The sequence below is a fragment of the Myotis daubentonii genome, chromosome 10 (assembly GCF_963259705.1).
Source record: "Myotis daubentonii chromosome 10, mMyoDau2.1, whole genome shotgun sequence".
NCBI classification, from domain to species: domain Eukaryota; kingdom Metazoa; phylum Chordata; class Mammalia; order Chiroptera; family Vespertilionidae; genus Myotis; species Myotis daubentonii.
The window spans coordinates 76,471,164-76,485,291 of record NC_081849.1 but is presented as its reverse complement, the minus strand read 5'-3'; the positions used below and the strand labels follow the sequence as shown (position 1 = coordinate 76,485,291).

The 14,128-nt window shown below is 40.0% G+C and overlaps 1 protein-coding gene across 5 annotated transcripts in view; it reads right to left on the bottom strand.

Annotated features, from left to right (window-relative positions):
- The window catches only part of SUGCT (succinyl-CoA:glutarate-CoA transferase), a 576,570-nt gene that overhangs the window by 468,482 nt on the left and 93,960 nt on the right, over nucleotides 1–14,128 (bottom strand). For all 5 annotated transcript variants that reach the window (XM_059655740.1, XM_059655742.1, XM_059655741.1 and 2 more), the window contains one exon: nucleotides 2,068–2,163. In XM_059655740.1, coding sequence (XP_059511723.1) covers nucleotides 2,068–2,163 — 96 coding nt within the window. The remainder of the gene's footprint in view (nucleotides 1–2,067; nucleotides 2,164–14,128) is intronic.

Here is a 14,128-nt window from a genome sequence, read left to right as displayed (position 1 = left end):
TCAAAAAACAAAAGCGCGCACATGAGCACACGCGTGCGCACATACACAGACACTTACATCTTTTAACTACAATTACAAAAGCCAAAGATTGTAAATTTCTTTTCACATCACAATGAAGTAATTGAGAAAACAACCAAGATGCCAGAGCTCTGGTACAAACACCAGGGTGGATAACTGAAGTCTTTACAAAACTTTTAAAAAGTACATTCTATTTTTTAAAATAAGTGAAAGATAAACTGTAAACCTTATACTTGAACACATGCATGAACCCCTCGCTATGTAACGTGAGTAGGAACTACACTGTAAAACCTTCCAACTCATAAATGCTTTCTCCATACACATCAAAAAGTGAAGCCAAATGCATATAAGCCAAGCCAATGGACATGGACAACAGGGGGATGAGAGCATTGGGGGGGGGGGGGGGGATGGGAGTTTAATGGGGGGGATGAGGACATATTTGTAATACCTTAACTAATAAAGAATTTTTTTTAAAGAGAAAAAAAAGTGAAGCCGAGACAGACATTATTTGAGATGAATTCCCAAGGGTTCTAGCATTGTCCTCTGTTAAAAATGCCCTTGACAGGGATTTCCATTATTAATGATGAGCATAAATTAATTAGCTGATGAGACCCCTTAGCTAGGAGCCAGTTTGGTGGAGCAGGGGTGGGGTGGAGTAGAAGGAGGAAACTGGAATCACACACTCTCCTATCAAAGGTAGCAGGGTCTGAAAGAAAACTCCACAAGGAGGCACGAGGTCAGAGTTGGAGTCCATCTAACCAATCTAAGTTCAAGATGTCTTACCTGAAAAATGAGAAGGCTGAATTTGACCACCTCTAACTAGTCCAAAAGACCACTTTTGTGACAGGAGGTAGGTTTGGCTAAAAGGGTAGAGCAAACGCAAAAGGCTAAGGAGACGGGAAGCAAAATGTAACCCATGGTGGTCACAAAACCACGTTGGGAGAAAAGAGGGAAGGAACTAAAGAAAACATCTCCACAACTGTAACTCTGCCAAGAGATTAACTAAATGTGCTCAAAAGAGAGAGCGCGGCTCTACAGGAAAATCATAGTGATGTCTCAGGCATAAAGACCATAAACAGAAATAGAGAGAGAATTGTGGAATCATATTGGGTCACCACTTTCTTCAGATCTGTATTAAAAAACTGAAATGAAACTAGTTTTGCCCGAGGAAATACTGTTCTTAAAACTAAAAGGATGATTAGCAGTGTTGATGGGTTTCCCGACAAATGGAAAATGCTGACTTTTATGAGTTCTGTTAAGAACACTAGCACTAAAATGACTATAGCAAAGTTCACTCCCTTATTCAACAGAAATTTTATAATATCTAGTATGTGCTTCTACTAGGTATAAAAAAGGACACCATGAAAAAGACACCTCTACTCCTAAACTTACAACATAATGCGGAGGATATGACAAATACCTTAGCAAATACAATGAGCTATGATACAACTGGGCTAAGCAAAGGTTAGGGGTTTGGAAGAAGAGTTGGAGTTTTTTGTTTTTATTTTTGAAAGATCACAGTTCCTTCCCACTTCATTCACACTAGCCAAAGTCAAGAATTTCTAAGGACAAGTTTAGACACTTAATAAAGAACAGCAGTTCCTGAACCATCTGCTTTGCTCAAAAATGAAGATCTGTCACAGGCAAATTTTCATTTTACTCCAACCCTGTGAGAATATTATTGTCAACCGGGGTAGGTAACATTTGGTTTATAAGTGACATAGTGAACAAACCACACTTTCTCAAATGGATACAATTAGTGCCTCTTTTGGGTGAAAAAAGAAAAAAATAAAGCAAACCATCCTGAGTCCAATAGTTACTCACTTTCAGCAAGTTTCTTTGATCCATTTAAGTGTCCTGTTACTAATCTTCTGATGAAGAAATGTGCAAAACACAGCATTTACAGTGAACAACAGAACCTTGTTATAGTTAGACAAAGATATATGACAGAATATTCTGAATGTTTTTTTTAAGGAAATCATTTCACAAACTCATACCATACAAAATTGCAGGTTATAGTAGCCCAACGCTATATTCTTGTATTCTTACCTGGTAGGGAACAATACTGCCATGAGCTGTGCCCCAACGTTTCGCTTCTTTTTGGCCAATAAGGTAATTAGCAGCTACCTGGGTTAAACATGCCACCTATTAGAAGAAAAAGAAAAAAAAAGCCAGTGTATCTATACTCACTCATTGACAAAAGGTTATAATATGAAAGTTCTGATTTGATTTCACTTAATGTCATTGCAGAAGATGAGAGAGAAAAAAAGAAACTCCCAACAGGTTAGAAAATATGCAGGCATCACCTTTCATCATACAAAGCAAGGAAGAGCAGTGTTATATTAGTGCATGAGTAATGGTCACCTGAGAAGTATAAATACAGAAACACTTAGCTCCTGAAAAGATCACCTGAAGGCAGAAGTTGCCCCAGCAGGTGGAACCTGGTCAAGCTTTTAGCATCAAAGCCTGAGCAAAATAAATCAGCAATCATACATTCCCTTCCCCGCTCCTCCGGCCCTTTTACTTTCCATCAAGATGACACAAAATGAGACTGTGTCATCACTGAGCAGGTGAACCAAAGTCAGGAGGCACATCCCTCTAAACTTGTCATTACAGATATAGATAAAAAACTAACTAACCTCTATTTTGTTTTTAAGTCCGTTTAGTCAAGTTTTCTGTTCCTTGCTGCCTAAAGCATTTTTACTAACACAGAGAATCAGGATTATTTATTGATTTTTATTCAGCGTGAATCACCCTCATTTAAACAAAAAGTACTGTAACTTTCCCAACTTGCTTCTGGCCTCATTATTATACTTATTTCCATGTTCAAGAAGCATAGTTCTATTAAAGGGGTTATCTAAAACTGACTCGTGCAACATTTCATATGCAGGTCTTGAAAACCCACAATAATCCAACTCCATATAAGGATAGCATGAAGATAATAACTTGCTCCCTGAAGATCTGCCACAAGAAACTATGTTCCAGTGAGAAGCCATGCCTTTGAGGGCCCAGAACTATGGAAAGGAGGTGACCTAATAACTTTTCAGTTTCCAGAAAAAAGGAAATCTTGACTTCTAACATCATCAAGACAGAGCATGGGCTTGCTTTTCTCATTATAAATCATCAGATGTGACTAGCAATCTATCAAGCCAGCAAGTCAAATATATTCCACATTGAGGCTGACTCCTGCACAACTCAACGGGTGACTTTTCAAGGCTCGGTGCCACAACCTGTGACTGCCCTCTGCCTGGTGCCTCCTACCAGGGCCATCAATAGGGCTCGGCCTGAATGAATCCCCTTGCAGCGGCAGCCATTCTCCTTTAGCGTATTCTTGGGATTTACACTGACTTTTATGTTCATTTACTGCTCTGTTGAAATTGGAACTGCCTTATGGCAGCTGGTTCGGCTGTACCGCCCAGGTGGCAAAACTAATAAACTTTGAGTCATCCACTTCTGGACCTCCATCTGGTCTTGGGCATTTGAACCATGGAGCATTCCAGGGCTGCCTGGGGCTGCCTAATGTTAATCACCATTTCACAGATCACTTCTGTGTCTTTCAAAATGGGAAACCAAATCAACATTTTGTAGTAAAAATGCACTGGATGGGAAGTCCAGGTTCATGGTTTCTCATTTCAGTCTACCTCTAAATAGTTGTACCACTGTAGGTATATAATTTAACTACTTTGATTTTTCAGGTACATTCTCTGTATCTTTGGCATTTGACCCAAACCAATTTTCAATTTTTAAGCTTTTTATAAAAGAGCAGAACTCCTATATCCAACCACATAATACAGGAAACCCTAATATATACCCCCAAAAATGAATACACACTTTGAATAATTATGAAGGCAGTCTTTATTACAATACATTTCATTTTCCAAATTGAGCATTAGCTGTCAAAGTGGGTATACATTTTTGGGGACACCCTCTATATGCACATAATACCCCCATGTGCTCTGACTGACGCAGAGGCAGACCTGCAATGCCACCCTGCGCAACATGAACACAGAACACAATTTGCAAAATAGTAAATAGTCTTAACTTTGCTTCCAAGTTCTCTACACTTCTGACCCTAGTCTTTTTCTTAAAAGTCTGGCAGATAAAATACAGCAGGGATGCAATAGTAGTAATTTTCCTGTGAAATTGAGGAAATTTTCTCCAGTCTAAGGTCTTTCTATTTTCTTACCTATAAGAAAGGATCTTCGTTAATCTAGCCATGTTGTTGTTGTTGTTGTTGTTGTTGTTGTTTTGGGGGGAGGGGGGATGGGTCAGGGGGAGGTTGTTTCTTTCAAATACATTAGGGTAAAACATCCTCTAAGGTGCTCTACTGCTACTGGAGGCAAAGAATCTATAATAATAAAAGCGTAATATGCTAATTAAACCAGATGTCCTTCTGGATGACCTTCTGGACTAAGCCGGGGCTGCAAGGGAAGGCCCGGTCCCGGGTGCCAGAGGGAAGCCGATGGTGGCAGCTGGGGGAAGGAAGGCCTACTCTTGCACAAATTTCGTGCATCAGGCCTCTAGTTCACATTAATAAAAGTAATTCTTTGCAAACAATCACAACAGGCTTAGTATTCCCACTTCTCTAATGTCAGGGTCAACTGATAATTAATACATCCACATCAGCAAGGGCTGCATGAGATAGTGGGCTGACTGGATGAGCACAGGTTAGTCTTAAATCCTAGACTGACCCGAGACAACTGCGAGGGGTATGCATGGGGTGGACTGTACCTGGCTATCTTGCCCACTACCTCATTCTTTCTTCTCAATTTTGGCTTCTGTGTTTCTGTCCCCACCTTGATAGCTGTCTTTGACAACTGTTTAATAAAAGCAGCCCCATTTAGAGTTAGTTTGAATAAAGAGTCAGAACTCATCTCACAGACTCTTTCTAAATGGAATACTATATCCATTTTCTCCACACAGTGCTGACTCACGAAAACAGCAAGCATTTCAGAACTAGCGTGCTCCCACTGGGCAAACAGATTAAATAAGATTTGAAGCCAGATGTCATCCAAAAAGAAAGTATGATTTATCAGTAAATACTCAGAGGCAAAGTTGGAGGGAAATGAATTATACTTTGAAAAAAGAGAGCACTGGGCTAAACTTAGTAACCCAATGTTTAAAAGGGGTATTGCCGATCTGAAAGTAATCTACTATTTAGAAGGATTTTTTTAAGTCAGGAGAAGGGGGAGAAAGTCAACAGCTATGATGTGATTATGTATAAAAAAAAAAACAGAGGCTTCCTGGCAATGACAAATTTTGCAAAACTCAAATGAACATAGGATGTGACTTTTTGGTTAATAAGTACATACTGTATATCCATTCTAAATATTGCATTGTATCATTATTTTCATCGTCTAAACTTAGGCTCATTATTTCATCATGTGGATGCTATATAATTTACTCAGAATGTTGCCTTTATGTGGTTTCATCTAAACCAAAAAAAAAAAGCCATCTTTGATTTAATAATAATCATTCTGACAGCAAAACTATTATTTTAGTTAGCATAGTGGATCCTAACATTCTTTGTTTCTGACCAGAAAACCAATGGGGTGGTCAAAGTGGATCTCAAAGGGCAGAGTCCCTAAAGGACTGAGTAAGAAGACACACAATTATTGCCCAAAGCAGCTTCAAGATATCGGTCACCACATGTTTCACTCCTACCAAATGAGGATCAAGCTGCAATAATAGAATCTTCCATCTCCAAAAGGACAACCAAGTATGATAGGCAAATTGGGGAAAACAAGACTAGAACTACGGTCCATTGCATCAAAATGGGTAATTTCACCATCTGCAAACCCCACTCTCTTGCATATATTCTGGCCTCTAACTAAACTGTGGACTAAACCCCAGTCATGCTTCATTTCTGCATTTTCCCATATCTCTATCCAGTTTTCAAAGTCCATTTCAATGTGATCTTATCCATTCAGTTCTCACATCACTGAAGCACAAAAATATTTTCCCTGCCTCTGAACAAATACGGTACAAGACCTTAAGTTGCCTGGCTCCTGCTACACTTTCACAGTCAACCTTGTACTACAATTCGAATTATAACATGGAAAAGCTAGAAAGACCTAGATCAGTGATGGAGAACCTTTTGAGCTCGGCGTGTCAGCATTTTGAAAAACCCTAACTTAACTCTGGTGCCATGTCACATATAGAAGTTTTTTGATATTTGCAACCATCGTAAAACAAAGACTTATAGTTTTGATGTTTATTTTATATATTTAAATGCCATTTAACAAAGAAAAATCAACCAAAAAAATGAGTTCGCGTGTCACCTCTGACACGCGTGTCATAGGTTCGCCATCACTGACCTAGATCAATAGTATCTAAACCTAGTTGTGCCATACAATCACATGGGGAATTCTCTAAATCTGCTGAATCAGACTCTTCAAGGATGGAGCCTGGGAAAAATAATTTAACCAATGTACTATTAACTGTAAACAAGCCTGAGGAAAGTCTAGTCAAATTCCTTAATATTACAGACTAGAGGCCCAGTGCATGAATTCATGCATGGGTGGCGTCTGGCCAGCCCACCCCAATCAGGGCAGTCAGGCCAGGCCGGCTGGGGGAAAGGATGGGGGAAGTTGGCCAGCCAACCCCGCCCCCTGGTCGAACTCCCAGTGGAACTCCCGGACAAGGGGACAATTTGCATATTAGCCTTTTATTATATAGGATAGCTAAATAAAGGAACAGTGCCTTCCTCCATGTTACAATACTATTTAGCATCTTATCCTATCACTCCTTTTAAACTGGGAACTATTTCAGGGTAAAAATTATGTATTATAAAACCTTTGTACCTTCTCACAGCACCTAACATGGAGCTTGCACACTAAGTTTTTAACACATGAATGACTAATTACTGTTGTCTTACTTATTCAACAAATACTAAGTGCTGCTTTGTGTAAGGCATTATGCTAGGTACTGGGTATACATAAGTAAATGCAAAAGACATTATCCTGCCCCCCTAGGACTTATTAAAACTGATATGGGGAAAGGAGCTGGAAGAGAACTTTAAAAACAAAGATAATAACATGTGTGAAAGCCCTAAGGCTGGAAAGTGATTAGCATGAGGGCTGGGGTAGGTGGAGGGGAAAACCTGACAGTAGACCAATGTAACTGAAGCGTTCCAAGAATGAAATAGGGAATGAAATTGGAGAGGCTGACAGAGGCCAGATCATGCCAGCCCTTGCAGATCATGGTAAAATGTGGAGAGCGGCTACAGCGTTTGGACAGGTTCAAGCCTCAGACTAATGAGAGGGCACGGCACGGTCCTCTCATGGCAAAGCCACGTGCAGGCCCCAGCTTGGAGGGCAAAGCCCTCCCAGCACAATTATAGCCAAAGGCTATGGTTGTTAGCTTGACATTATGGTCTGAACCTGTGGTCCCAAGTGGCTGACTGATGTAGGCTGTGGGAGGTGCAGCAAGTGCTGCCAAAACAAAGCTTAATAGAGTCCTTAGGTGCATGTAATCAAGTAGATTCAAAACTCACGAGAACATTGTAAACATCTTGACCATGCCCTTGCTTTGCCTCGTGGATCTGACTATAAAATAAAGACTCGGCTTACACCTGGCCCCAACTGTATTCTCTTGTCTGTTTTCTTTAATCCTTCGCCACCCCCCCTTAGGTTCACCACTGGCAGATTTCTGGCTGAATATCGGGTAAGCTATTAAGCCATTAACAGAAAAGAACCAAGATGGAGGCATAGGTAAACACCTGAACTTGCTGCCTCACACAACCACATCAAACTACAACTAAAAGACAAAACAATTATCATCCAGAACCACGGGGAGGCTGGCTGAGTGGAAGCCCGACAACTAGAGGGAAAGAGAAAAGCACAACTAGACTGGTAGGAGGTGCAGAGGTGCAGAAGAGCGGAGGTACGTTGACACGTGAAATGGGCTGGCAACTGGGTACGCTGTGGTCTTTTTCAATCGGGAGGGAGATACAAACTCCTGACTGCTCTGATTACCAGTTCCGGGCAAGACTCTGGGGACCCAGACTCACATGAGGAGAAACTGGACTGTCTGGCATTGGGCCGGAAAACAAGGGTGGCTTTTCCTCAGAGGTACTCGCAGCGTTCATTGCTCCCACGGGACACAGAAACATGCGGACCTATCTGGGGCAGGGCCGATAGGCAACCATTGCTGTTTGCACCACCCTGTGATTCCCTGAGACCCCACCCCACCCAATTTACAACCCAACCCAAGCGGTGCACAGAGGCTTTTGCATATGAATGGCCTGGCCTTTTGCAATCTAAAACCTAACAAACTGCAGCTGGGTCAAAGAACCCCAGAGCTTCCAAAAGAAGGCCTAAGGCTCCTCAGCAGCCTGCATTGCTTCACAGCTGTGCCTCAGCTGGGCACCTCCAAACCCCAAACAAAGAGGAGGAATCTGCAGATCTCTCTGTAGCTCCTGCTGGGTGGCCTCAGGCAGTGGCTTACTTTGCACCTCCTTGGAGATCCAAGAGCCAGTGTACCCAGGGGTCAGAATGAGACCACACCAGATTACAACTCTTCAGATCCATAAGAGATACACTCAGGGGACAGACTCAGTGAACACCAAAGCCCCACTGAAGCAAGTCCTGCCCCATAAGAGTGTCTCCAACACAGAAGTTCTCCCATTGTAGACACAACTGGTCCTCACAGCCAGTTGACCTGGAGGTCAATTCCTCCCAGTGATACAAACAGCAATCAAGGCTTAACTACAACAAGACTGTGCACACAGCCCACAAAGGGGTGCTCCAAGAGCGTCCACCTCAGGGGACTGGGGAGGCTGAGCCACTGGGCCCTATAGGACACCTAGCACACAAAGCCACTCTATCAACACAGGGAAGCAGCCAAAATGCAGAGACAAAGAAACATGTCCCAAATGATGTTTTCTCTCTCCTCTCTCCTCTCTCCTCTTCTCTCTCTCTTTCTGTCTCTCTCTCTCTCTCCTCTCCTCTCTCTCTCTTCCCCCCCACCATGCCCCTCCCCTTCCCTACCTTCCTCTCTCTCTAAATTCAATAAAAACATATTTTTAAACTGTTAATGATTATAATCCAGATGTTCAGATTTCCTTAGTTTTTACTTGATGTCCTTTTTCTGTTCCACAATACCATCCAGGATAACTAATACATTATATGTAGTTATTGGCTCCTTAGCCTCCTGTGGCTGTAACAGTTTATCATGCATTCCTTGTTTTTGATGACCTTGACAGTTTTGAGGAGTAGTAATGAGGTATTTTGCAGAAAGTTCCTCAACTGGGAATTTTTAAATGTTTTTCCCATAATTAGACTGGGATTATGGGGTTTTGGAATGAAGACCACAAAAGTAAGCACCATTTTCAACACATCATATCAAAGGCATAGACTATCGACATGATTTATCACTTTTGGTGTTGAACTTGATCACCTGGGTGAGGCCGTGTTTATCAGGTTTCTCCCCTGTAAACTTACTCTTTTTTTCTCCTCTTAAGAGGTGGGTGACTATGATCCTCCTTCTAGAGCAGGGGTCCTCAAACTTTTAAAACAGGGGGCCAGTTCACTGTCCCTCAGACCGTTGGAGGGCCGGACTATAGTTTAAAAAAAAAACTATGAACAAATTCCTATGCACACTGCACATATCTTATTTTGAAGTAAAAAAACAAAACGGGAACAAATACAATATTTGTATTTGCATGTGGCCCGCGGGCCGTAGTTTGAGGGCCCCTGTTCTAGAGGGTCAGTGTCTATATAAATTATTTAGAATTCTGCACAGGAAATCTGTCCCTTCTCCCCTGTTTATTCAATCATTTACTTATATCAGCACAGACTTATTTATTTTATACTTTGGATTATAATGCAATACTACTTTATTTTGTTGCTCAAATCATTCCAGATTTGGACATTGGGAGCTCTTTCAGTTGGTTCCTGTGTCCCCTGACATCCTCCCCATCACTGTCATGTATTTTTTGTGTCTTGACTTGTCTTTTTTTTTTTTTCTTTTAGCACTCTCTTCTTTGTGGCACTACAGGATGCTCCAGGCTCATCCTTAGATGCCTTATTCCATTCTTACGGGAAAGCATAAAAAGAATAGGAGTCGTAGGGTAAGGAAAGGGACCTACCATTTATTTTAATGTCAACTAGCACCTCATTGGTTCACTCATTTATTCAAAAATCTTTACATCACACCTACTATGTACCAGGAACTATTCTAGGTACAAGTGATAGAGCAGAAAACAAGATAGATATGGTTGCATTCTCATGAAGCTTACATTCTAGTGTAAGGTACATTCAGATATACACAAAGAAGAAAATATCAAGAAATTATAAGTGATATGAAGAAACTGAAATCAAATCACAGAAAGGGCTCTTCTAGTCTAGCTGGTTAGGAAGACCTCTTTGAAAATGTAACATTGAACCTGAGACATAGAAAAGATGTGAAAATCTAGAGAAAATCTTCCTAGGTGACAAGATCAACTAATTAAAAGACTTTATTGTGGTAAAAAGCTTACCATACGCAAGAAGAGAAAGAAGGCCACTGGAGCTGCAACATAGTAAGTAAAAGAGGGATTGGTACAAGGTAAGGCCAGAAAGGTATGCAAAGGCCAGATCACATGGGTTCCTATAGGCTTGGGTAAGTAAGGATCTGGGATATTATTCTAAGGGTCATGGGAAGCCATTGATTTATATAATTAGATTACCTGGATTTTATATGAGGTTTCAAGAGGCAATGAATACAACCAAATTACCTCACATGAGGTAGGTGTTACAACTCCCACTTTTCAAATGAGAAAACTAAGCCCATGTAGATTAAGTATCTCCTCTGGATCTCACAGTTGGTGGATGGTAAAGCTATGACTAACACTCAGGTCACTCTATGCTCTAAGCCAGTGATGGCGAACCTTTTGAGCTCGGCGTGCCAGCATTTTGAAAAACCCTAACTTAACTCTGGTGCCGTGTCACATATAGAAATTTTTTGATATTTGCTGCTGGGGTCCAACCCCAGCAGGTCCAGGGGTCCCCAAAGATGTGGACGGAGTCGGCGAAGAAGGAATGACACGGAGACAGCGTTCAGTTGATCAGCAGCCTAGCCAGGATCTCTAGCCAAGTTCTGGTCAGGATCTCCAGCAAAGTTCTGGTTAGGATCTCCAGCCAGGTTCTGTAGCCATGTTCCCTCGCTAGGTTCTCCAGCCAGGTTCTGTCCAGGTTCTCCAGCCAGGTTCTCTCGCTAGGTTCTGTCTCTAGGTTCTGTGGCCAGTTTCTGTCCAGGATCTTTTGCCATGTTCAGTCTCTAGGTTCTGTCTCTAGGTTCTGTGTAGGTTCTGTGTCTAGGTTCTGTGTCCTGTTGTCTTGTTACATCTGTATTTATACCAGTTGATTCCAATCCTATCAATCTCTATTCCAAAGGTTAGGGCGTTTCTTATCTCCATTCCAGGGAGTAAAGATTATGTAGCTTAAGCATGATTGTTCATAGTTAAAGTGATTAATTACCCGCCTGGCACTTAGTTAAGGGGTTTTATTCCTTCCCTAACTTCAGGGGAAAACCCCTACCTGGGGAAACAACCTTTCTCAGAGAGGTGACCTTGGTTAAAACACATAGTGCCAAGAAGGTGAGCAAACATATTAAGAACAGTATGCCATATATGCCAGGTCCCTTGAAACAGCAAGCATGGACCGGCTCCCGGCAATTTGCAACCATAGTAAAACAAAGACATATTTTTGATATTTATTTTATACATTTAAATGCCATTTAACAAAGAAAAATCAACCAAAAAAATGAGTTCGCGTGTCACCTCTGACACGCGTGTCATAGGTTCGCCATCACTGCTCTAAGCCATCCCTACACACTACAGTACCTGCTTCTGCTCAAGCTCTCTGCTCCCAGTCCCTCTCACCCTAGTAGCACTTGACTTTATATATATCTAGGTTATATCCTGGAGTTCACATTTTATACTCCCTGCAAGTCCCCCCAAAAAAATACTGGAGTAACTGGAACCCCTCCATGATCACTCAACTGTCCTCTGCATTTGCTTAGAAAGCACATCATTAACTGAATCGATAATTCTTCTCATGGTCTTCTACTCAACCTCATTCATTTGCCAACTATAAAGCATTTTCAGGGAAAAATACTGGAAGATAAATGAAAAACATCTTTCAAAAAGGGAAATTTATCCTCCCATCAGAAAAACATGTTGAGATCCTGATAGCTCTCTTTTTCATTACTTTGCATGTCAAGATTCCTGTGCAATTTAATCCGCTACACTTTGTCCCTCACACCATAAAGTAAACTAATTCCTTCAGAATCACTAGGGCCAAGGAGAAAAACATTCAGGGGTAGGGAAGTTATTCTGACTACCTCAAGTTGAAAGAAGAATAAGAATTCTACCTATTCATACTACATTTGTCATTAAGTTTTGGTATTTACTGATGATAAAAGCTAAAACTTATTAATCACCTATTGTGCCCTGTTCTAAGCATTTGATATGAGCTATCTCATTTAATCATCATGACAACTGTATGAAAAAGGGACTTCTATTAACTCATTTTAGGTACAAATGGCACAGAGCAGTTTAGTGATCTGCCCAAGGATATACCTATATATCAAGCCAGTACTTGAATTCAGCTAGTCTAGATTCTGGCAATCTATACCAAATTATATACATAATCAGATTACTGAAGATTTCTGAATGACTTTGGTCATGGAAAAGTTTTATTGGACTGTCCTACTTGGTAAAGAAAAAAACAGTGATTAAACATCCTTTTCAATTAGGTAAACTTTCTGCAGTTAAGTTTGACTTTAATTATTATATAATATTTAATGTAGTACTCATTCACAGTTTTCTGCTTTGCTGCAACTGTGTTTTGGCTTCTATTCCAATGTAACTTGAAATAAATTTCAATCTATAAACATTTTACCTGTAAACACTAAAAAACCAGTAGAGCTGTTATATTAACTTTAAAATCTCTACATTTATTTACTTAGCAAAGAGAAAACATTATCATATCCTCTTCATAACAATTTTTAACTTAATGAAAAGAACACACACATTTCACATTCCTCTGAATTATCACTAATGATAGTCAAATAATATTTATGTTTATTTTATATAATAAACTCTAAATGAAGACATAGTTGCATTATACTCAGAATAATTTTTCCAATCCATCTTAGTCAAAATCAGATATATAAGGAAATTGGATATCAAATGCCAGAGGTATGACCAGACAGCAAAGAGAGACAGAATTTCAAAAGCATGTTTAAGATAATACATCAAACATATTTCTTACCATGAACCAGTGACCCAATCAATCATTATTCTCAAAAAGTAGTTATTAACAACTAAAAAATGTGATGAGTAAGTGGAAATGTAGAAAAGTAACATTTAATGACATTATTTATTTATCTCTGTGATTCCATTTGTTCAATTTCAAAAGTCTTCTTCAAATATGGTCTTACATTTCAAATAACTTAGTTCTTTAAGATGTCTGTTTTTAGAATAAAATAGTGCTTTGTTCTGCAACACTAGGTTTAAAAAGAAGTTCTAAGAACAAGATGAAAGTTACTTTTGTTTATTGCTTCCTTCCTGCATTTAGCAGATAATTAATAAGCACTTATTATATGCAAGGCACTCTGTCAGGTGTCCTGGAAGGTCCCAAAATCAATAAAACAGAGTTTCTCAAGGTTAAAATCCAAAAGAAAAATAACAGTGCCATCAAGTAGGGATAAAAAGTGCCATTTGAGCTGACCCTTTGATAACGAGAATTTAGTCATGTTAAAAAAAAAAAAAAAAAGGAAAGGGCCTCCCATTTGAAAGCAAAATTGTGAACAAAGTCACAGCAGAGATAGAAAAGTATTGGGTATTTTTGAACAAATTAGTTAATGATTGGAAATAAAAACTGAAACAAGGCATTAGATGTAATGACCAGAAGATCACAGATGATCACTAAGATGCAATATCAATAAAGCAGCAGGGACAAGAGCCAGATTAAAGGGGTCTGAGGAATGAATGAAAAGGATGTGGGAGCTGCAAAAATATTTTCTGGAGAGCATTATGCTAAGTGAAATAAGCTAGTCAATGAAGGAAAAATACCACATGATCTCACTCATTCAGGGATAATAAAGACCATTATAAACTTATGAA